General features: G+C 33.8%; 1 protein-coding gene across 2 annotated transcripts; it reads left to right on the top strand.

Annotated features, from left to right (window-relative positions):
• Positions 1 to 1436: 1436 nt before the first annotated feature.
• Positions 1437 to 8197, top strand: LOC110693710. Of its 2 annotated transcripts, XM_021870883.1 has the most exons (4): positions 3659 to 3861; positions 3948 to 3983; positions 6980 to 7461; positions 7538 to 8197. In XM_021870883.1, exons 2-4 carry the CDS (start codon positions 3968 to 3970, stop codon positions 7790 to 7792), a joined length of 753 nt encoding a protein of 250 aa, XP_021726575.1. In that variant the 5' UTR covers positions 3659 to 3861; positions 3948 to 3967; the 3' UTR covers positions 7793 to 8197. The 2 variants fall into 2 exon arrangements, with proteins under 2 accessions (XP_021726574.1, XP_021726575.1); XM_021870882.1 differs by lacking the exons at positions 3659 to 3861; positions 3948 to 3983; positions 6980 to 7461 and adding an exon at positions 1437 to 2436 and having other exon boundaries at positions 7538 to 8190.
• The last annotated feature ends 364 nt before the right edge of the window (positions 8198 to 8561 follow it).

Raw genomic sequence — 8561 nt, 5'->3', positions numbered from 1 at the left:
CTCTCACATATTGATAAATCAACGGCTGTATTAGTTTGTGGAATTCTAAAATTTTGGGGAGTATATTATTTGTGGTTATGTTTTCACTTAAAACCGTAACAATTAACAAAATCATAGTAAATCTACAAAGCTAGAGGCAACTAAAGCTATAAGGCAATTAAATCTACAAACATAGAAGGCAACTAAATCATATTCATTCACATAGTTATTCTCATATAAATATTTATGATATGAATACGTACGGATTATGTAATGACCGAAATTTCAAAGCATGTCAATGTTATCGACTAAACTAGGGGTGTAAATAAGTTGAAGTAAAATTGAAATCCAATCCAATCAATTCAGATCGGAACTCTTAAACGGATCGAATCGGATCTGGTCAGATTGAGACTTTTTGAAAGTTCAGATTAGGGTGTTGGATGGATTTATTGACCCTAACTGGACCGAATCCAATCCGAAAACCAATTAACGTTAAATTAGCTTGTTTAAATATAGATTTATTTTATTTTAAAAGTTTATCTCAAATTCTTACGATCGACTAGAGTAGGTGGAACAAACGTTACTTCCGAGCAACTAGGAGGAACAACAAGATCAATAAAAGGAACCATATGATTTATATATTTAACAACGTTTAATAGATCGACGGAACACAATTGAACTTCAATGATCGACTTCATTGAGGAATTATACATATTAATTACTCAATTTGGGGAGTATAAGTATAAAAAAGTTTTATATCACTATAAGTACATAAGAAGTTAATTATCATGATCAAATATAAGTGCTTAGGGTTTGGAGGGTTTAGGGTTTGGAAAGGCTTTAGGGTTTGGAGGGTTTGATTTCCAATTTGAACTTGGGGTGTCCATTATTCGAATAAAAAACGAAATAGTCCAATCTAAACCGAATTATTAATTCGGATCAGATTGGATTGAAATATTTTGAGAAATCGGATTTTCGGATCGGATCGGATTGACCTTGTTTGGATCAAATAAATCAATTTCACCGAAATATGAAGCCATGATGTTACAAATGAGGGTTGTTCATCTTAATCATGTGATTTTTTTTTATGATTACGTTGATTGTTTATAACATGCAATTCCATTTAGATTTTAATGCAGATTTAGATTTTAGTTAAAAAAAATGATAGATTTGCATAATAATTTAGTCCTAATGAGTATGGATAATATATATTTAATGATTTCAGGGTTTGAAGGGTTTATGGTTTGTTTAGGGTTTAAAGGGTTTAGGGTTTGAAGGGTCTAGGGTGTGAATGGTTTAGGGTTTGGAGGGTTTGATTTTCAATTTGATCGTTTATAGGACAACTTGGGGTGTCCATTATTCGGATAAAACCAAAAAATTCCAATCTAAACCGAAGTATTTATTCGGATCGGATAAATTTAAATCGCATCGGATTGGATTGAAAATTTTTGAGAATTCGGATGTTTCGGATCGGATCGGATTGACCTTGTTTATGATGTTACAAATGAGGATTGTTTATCTTAATCATGTGAAATTTTGTTCACGATTACGTTGATTGTTTATAACATGCAATGTATGACGCGAATCTTAAAACTATACAATGGCAAACTTCATGGGAAACAAGCAGCAAATCTCTGTCAACCCATAACCGTAGCAGTTGTATTTTAACTAAAACTCTCAACTAGACACGTGCCAGTTTACTTTACTTTATTTTTTTTCTTTTTGTTTTTCTTTGAGAAGAGATAACTTACCTTACGTAAGATAGGGTGTACTATGAGTGGACTTAAGTTAACTACAGTTGCTTTTCAAAAAAAAAAAAAAAAAAAAAAAAAAAAAAAAAAAACTAGAGTTAGCTACTTCATTATCAGAAGTTAAAGTTATCAGACAGAAAAGAAACACACCCCAATACTTTCCTCCTCTCTTCCCTAAGTAATATTTTCATTTCCCACCATGGAACCCAACCAAGAAGTGCCTTACCCTCCTGGGTTCTTCCCGGCTACGGCCACTAATAACGTCAAACACTGTTTCAAGTACAACACGAACACTGAACAAGAAATGAACTTCAATGATTTTGTCTATTTTCATAGTCAAAATGGAAACTTGACCTTGCATGAGGTGGAGTATGATATTCCGAAGAAAATTGTTGCCAACCCTAAAGAAGAGCAACACCGTATGGACAAATTGATGATGGTCAATGAGGCTGGTGAGATTTTTCCGGCGCACTTACCCAACATTGCTGACATTGTTGGTAAGCCGGAGGTGCAAGCTGCCATTCGTGAGCTGGAAAAGGATGATGTTGTGGAGTATGAGGGTACTACAAAAATAATTCCAAAATTGTTGGTAGACAAGATGGATCCGAAGCCAATTATACCCACGAGTGGCCCTGTTTACTCCCTTGGATTGGCTGGCTTCATCACGGATTTTGGGAGCTACACCGATGATGTTATTTTCCTGCAGGTACCCTTTTAATTAGTAGCCAAATTATAATCTAATTTTAGATAATTTATGTTAATTTAATTGCCTGCTATTTGATTTAATTTAATTGCCTGCTATTTAATTTAAGTTAATTTAATTTTAGGTAATTTATGTGCCATATAATGGTTGAAATTAAAGTAGATTAGAGTATTAGAGTCCCATGAACGATTTTTGAATAGATATGTTTGACCAGGGAATGGTAATTTAAATTTGGTATGTAATTTGCTAATATAGATGATGGTTTAATTTTACTCATGGTAATTAAGCATTTTCATTAATTTGTTTACGTAATCATGTTTTTGTTCAAATTAAGTTCAGGTAATTGTTATCATTCACTTAATTTTTACGTAATCATGCTTTTAATTGGAACCACTGGGTCTAATTCCGCCTCCGGATTTGCCGGTTCCTACCCGGTCCCAGTTCCAATTGACAGTTACACAGACTTTTTGCTCACCCCTAATAATACTTCAAAATTATACTTGGATTGACTAGTTTCAAATAAAAGTAGTAGAATAACAAAAAATATAAATAAGACTAAGTAAAATAGATTATACTTCAAAGTTAGAGAATTACCATATCACAAAGAAATAAGGTACATGATCTAAATTGTTTCACTGCAACACAAACAGCACATGATCTAAGTCCAACCGCGCGGATTAATTCTAGAAATCCTTTCTTTATCATATTTTTTTTTTTTGTAAACATTAGATTATTAAAGGAGAAACATTGATTGACGAAAGTTAAAACGAAATTCAAACAGCGTATTATTGAAATTGTAAAGATGAGAAAATAAGAAATAAACAATTTATTATACGGTTAAATGGTTGGTTAAAGCTATACTTATATACGTAGTATTAAAAAATATTTCTAAAACAAAACTTGTTCACGTGTCACCTATATCAAGTTCAACATGTCATAAACGTGATATGTGAGTATGTGACTTTCACAAGTATTAAGTTTGACATGTATTAAGTTTGCATTTTAAAAATGCTTATAACAAAACTTGAACTCAAGACCAACATGTCTTAAGTTAATTAAGAGTCTTGCCATCTTAGATAAGTTAATTTGTGTCTTCAAATTAAAACAATTCAAATAAAAATTTCTTCAAGTAAGAAAATGTACAAATAAAAATAAAGCACAAATAAGAAAAAAGTACAAACAAAAATAAAGCACAAATCAGAAAAAGTACAAACAAAAATAAAGTACAAATAGAAAATAAAGTACAAATTAACAATAAAGTACAAATAAAAATAAAGTACAAATAAAATCCAAAAAATCTATGAACCTAAATTGAAGTCGTATAGTGTTTACTCCTTAGAGTCAGTCAATCAAGTGTCATCCACTCATCCTTCTCCCTCTATTTCCTTTGATGCGCAGTCAATGTTTTCCCTTGTGTTAGCTTCTGAGGTAAGATGTTACTTTCTTTTTGTCGTAAACCAATTTCAGTTTCTAAATATTGGGATATAACCTAAAATTTTATAATTCAATCTCAGTTACAAGAACAACTCGAGTGATGACGTCAATTGTAGGTAAGTTTGATTTGAATTGAATTTTGCTTTCACAAATTTGCTTTCTTTTTTTTGAATTGTTTGGCTTGTACATATTTCTGTGAATAATCTTGATAATTTTTGGAAATTGTAATTTGGAATTGTAATTGCTTAAATTCGTGAATCTATAGTCACTGCTGATTTTATAATATAGAGATTTTAAAATCTTCATATTGAGATTAACCAATATGCAAAATTTGAGTTCAATTCATTTGATTCTAGATCTGAAATTCAATTGCAAGCATTTGGGGATTATTTACGCTTTAATAGTATTGAAAAACAAACTTATTTGGTTGTATTTCAAAACAAACTTATTGGTACATCATAATTTAAAAAAAAAAAACATAGCAACACCTGCAAACATGGAAATCATAAAAACTAAAAAAATAACTACACAGGGATTGGCCGATTGTACTTGTTTTCATTTTCTTTCAGAAACTTGTCTAAGGCAAGAGGTTCTCTGCCTTCTGTTTAACACGGCGCCGCTCAGAGCCATGTGCCACCCCATGGGCATGTTGTACGAGAGACGTGAAACTGTAGTGCTGGGCATGTTGTACGAGAGACGTGAAACTGTAGTGCTTAATTTTCTTCCCCAGGAAGATGTGCCACCCCATGGGCATGTTGTACGAGAGACGTGTGTAGTGCTTAATTTTCTTCCCCAGGAAGAAGGGGCACCTCAATCCCTCTGCTGACTGGCGGATTTTGGTCTTGTCGTCGACTAAACCCTTGTATGGTAGGGGTGTGGGTAGGAATCGAACCGCTGACCTGATGCTCAGTAGCGTGCTAAGAGTTGAGAGTGAGTGACCATTGGGACGGTACCTCGACCGTGATACATTAGCCTTAAAAAATGTATATGTACCTTTAGAAATTCTCATTTTTGTTTATAGTCTTATAGGAGTATCATTTTTCAAGCAATATTAGCTATTTTTTTTTTTTGGTTTTTTTTTTTTTTTTTTTTTAATTTTTGTTTTTAATCTTGGAAAGGAAAAAGAAAATATAATAAATTTTAAAAAAATTTATCGATCAACGAAAACTTTAAATGAAAAAAAAAATTGTTTGGGGGTGGGGTGTTGGTAGGAATCGAACCGCTGACCTTATGCTCAGTAGCGTGCTAAGAGTTGAGAGTGAGTGACCATTGGGACGGTACCTCGACCGTGATACATTGGCCTTAAAAAATTTATATGTACCTTTAGAAATTCTCATTTTTGTTTATAGTCTTATATAGAGCTGTCAATTCGGGTAAATGGGTCTGGGTTTGAGTCGGGTTAGTGTGGGTCAGGTCATCTCGGGTCGGGTCAGTACGGGTTAATGTCGGGACCTATGCGGGTCGGGTTCGGGTTGGTTCATTCTTGAGTCGGGTCACGTCGGGTCATACATCTTATCGTGTTTAGGTCGGGTTTAGGTCAGGTCAATAAAAGGTCGGGTTACATTCGGGTCGGGTGAAAAAAAGGCGGGTAACATTCGGGTTTTTACGGGTTTAAACGAGTTAGGGTCCTGTTCGGGTTCGAGTCGGGTTCGGTTCAAGTCAATTTTTTGCGAGTTATTATCGGGTTCGGTTCAAGTCAATTATTTGCGGGTTATAATTACGTCGGGTCATTTCCTAGTCGGGTCATTCTCGGGTTCGAGTCGATTTCGGTTCAAGTCAATAAAATTTTTTTTTTGATTTTTTTTAAAGCTCCAAATCAAATTGCATAATTTAAAACATTTTAAAAAATATTAAAATAAACAAGTGAATACTAAAATTTGAAAAAACGGATCAATAAAAGGATTATAAGTAGTAATATGGAAGTTTATTTTGAAGATAAATTTAGAAAAAAAAAACATTTGGCTGATTTAATTAGACAAAATCACTATCATCGATTCACCTCACTCACCTCATATAGCCTCCAATACGTTTAAATTCGGGTTAGTAATAGGTCGAGTTTAAATTCAGGTTAGTAATACGTCGAGTTTAAATTCGGGTCGGGGCAATAACAAGTCGGGTTGAATTTGGGTCGGACCAATAACAAGTCGGGTTGATTTCGGGTCGGGTTTGTAACAGGTTGGGTTTAAATTCGAGTCGGGTTTGGAACGGGTCGGGTTGACCTCGGGTCGGGTTAGTAACATGTCGGGTTGAATTCGGATTTTGACGGGTTAAATCGGGTTTGGGTCATTCTCGGGTTCGAGTCGGGTTCGGTTCAGGTCAATAATTTATGGGTCATATTCGGGTCGGGTCCTCTCTAGGTCGGGTTATGGTCGGGTTCGGGTCTCAAATACTCGGGTCAACTCGGGTTTAGGGTTGGTTTCAGGTCGGGTTAGGTCGGGTTCGGGTTACCATTTTTTTCGGGTTCATACGGGTTATGGTTAGGGTCGGGTTAGGGTCGGTATTTCGGGTCGGGTCAGCTTTTGACAGCTCTAGTCTTATAGGAGTATCATTAGGTATGTAACTGATGTATTGTGGTTAGCTTACTAAATGATGAATGATAACATAGGTACTTATTATGTTATTTGGGTTGATCATTATGCCATCTTTGAATTTTCTTGACTTGTAATTATGGTTGGTATGACCATTGGGAAGGAATATTGAAATTAAAGATTCTTTCAGTTACCGAAAAATCAGATTGTTCAAGTCTTTTCTTGTCAAAGTAATATTTAATTGCAATTAATATACTACATAATTTTGACAATAGCTTTGTTATATATGTATATATATATAGCAGTGTTTGCTATCATGCAAATTAGCTACTGAGTTGTGCGAAAAGGCTAAGTATAAATAAAAATCTTAGTAAATTGTTCAGAATATTGAATGGAAAATACTGCGATGACATTTACCATTTGTTATGAAGATCATCACAAAGATAAGCTGGTATGAAACATATAATTATTGCTTTATTATTGTTGTAGTTATGTGTTTTGGCGAGATTACTTTCTGACATGTGTATGTTTGGTTGTTGCTTATATATTGAGTTGGTATTTTGCTAATGTATATTAATTTACAGCGTATCCTGATGAATTTAAGGATATCTTGAATGATGGTGATAAAGGGGTTGACTTGAAACTAGAAGAGTATGGCAGAATGTGGGAAGCTACTATGTCACATGAAGAGGACAGAGATGGTTGGATGACTATCTTAGCAGGTGGTTGGGTTGATTTTGTTGAAGAAAATGAGATAATGGTTGGCGATGGTCTAAAGTTTACATATAGAGGGAATAGCTGTTTCTTGGTAAAGATTTTAAGGCGATCAAGAAGCAAGAAATCACAAAGATCTGAAACTGCAAAGAGCACTGGTGGCTCGAGCTCGAGTAAGAGGCCAGGACGTGGCTCAAGCTCGAGTAAGAGGCCAGGACGCAGACCTGCTTACCATGGTAGCTTAGCAAATATAATCGAAACAAATGAATGGATTGATGACCTTGCACATTCCTGTTTTGAGCCACATTTCAAGTTCATTTTCACTGCAGCTTACCTTAAGAAAGGAGTAAATGTATATGCTGCTAATAACTATTACACATTTTTGACCTGATAAAATATCTGTACTTATTCTGGTTCAATTATTGCAGAATGTTCCTGTTGACTTTGCTAACAATTGGTTAAGCAACTGTGGTGATTCAACTAATGTGCTGCTTCAAAACTCTGATGAGCAAATCGCTGCGAAGCTGAAAGTTGTGAAGAAGGATGGTCTCATTACCAAGTGTGAACTAAGTGGTGTTAGGGAATTTACTGATCGGTACAATGTTCAGGTAGAAGAAGGTGCATTGATTAAGTTTCAACACGGACATCCTGCAGTGTTTGTTGTAGAACTTGTCTTAGTGTGAGCCACTAAAGATGATCAACTGTTTCAGCTTTTAGGACGTAATTAAAGTAGAATGATGATTAGAATGCAGTTTTAGTTTCTGTACTGTTGGCTTTATTATGATTGAATGCAGTTTCAGTTGTTTATTTTTTTTCTTTTGTTAATTTTGGATCAAATTTTTTTTTTTTTTTTTGAGTGGTTATTTATGCATATATATTATGTTGATTGTTAATTGTTCAAATTAATGGGATATTTTAAACTATGGCATTAGAGTTTTAATAAAACCAACATTAAAAAAAACTAATTCTCTTTAATTAAAACCAAATAAAAAATAAAGTGAACCGAACGGGTTCAAAGGAATATAAAAAATAAATAATATCCTTTCAAATCAATAACATTAGCTAGTTTAGGAATTAAATTTTATAATTAGCCGTTTTGGTAAATACTTTTGTCAAAATAGCCATTTTGGTAAAAGATCCAATGCTATAGGGCTATATATAAGGATTAATTACATAGTTTATTCTCTTACAATTTCTAGAAAGTATAGAATATGACTCAATAAAAATGCATGCAATTGAAATTGGACGAATATAGCCTAATTGAAAAACATCCATACGAGAACATGAAATTTGGCCTAATTTATTTGACGACTTTTTTTGTTTTCTTTTTTTGTACACGATGGTAGGATATTAGCTACGGAGTAGAATGTTTTATTGTCCTAAAAAAAGTAGTTTAGGAAGTGTTATTAAATGTAGTGTTATGAAAATCTATCCTATTAATAACACTACATT

Source organism: Chenopodium quinoa, unplaced genomic scaffold (assembly GCF_001683475.1).
Source record: "Chenopodium quinoa cultivar QQ74 unplaced genomic scaffold, ASM168347v1, whole genome shotgun sequence".
NCBI classification, from domain to species: domain Eukaryota; kingdom Viridiplantae; phylum Streptophyta; class Magnoliopsida; order Caryophyllales; family Amaranthaceae; genus Chenopodium; species Chenopodium quinoa.
The sequence above is the reverse complement of the archived record's forward strand: the minus strand, read 5'-3'. Positions and strand labels throughout refer to the sequence as shown.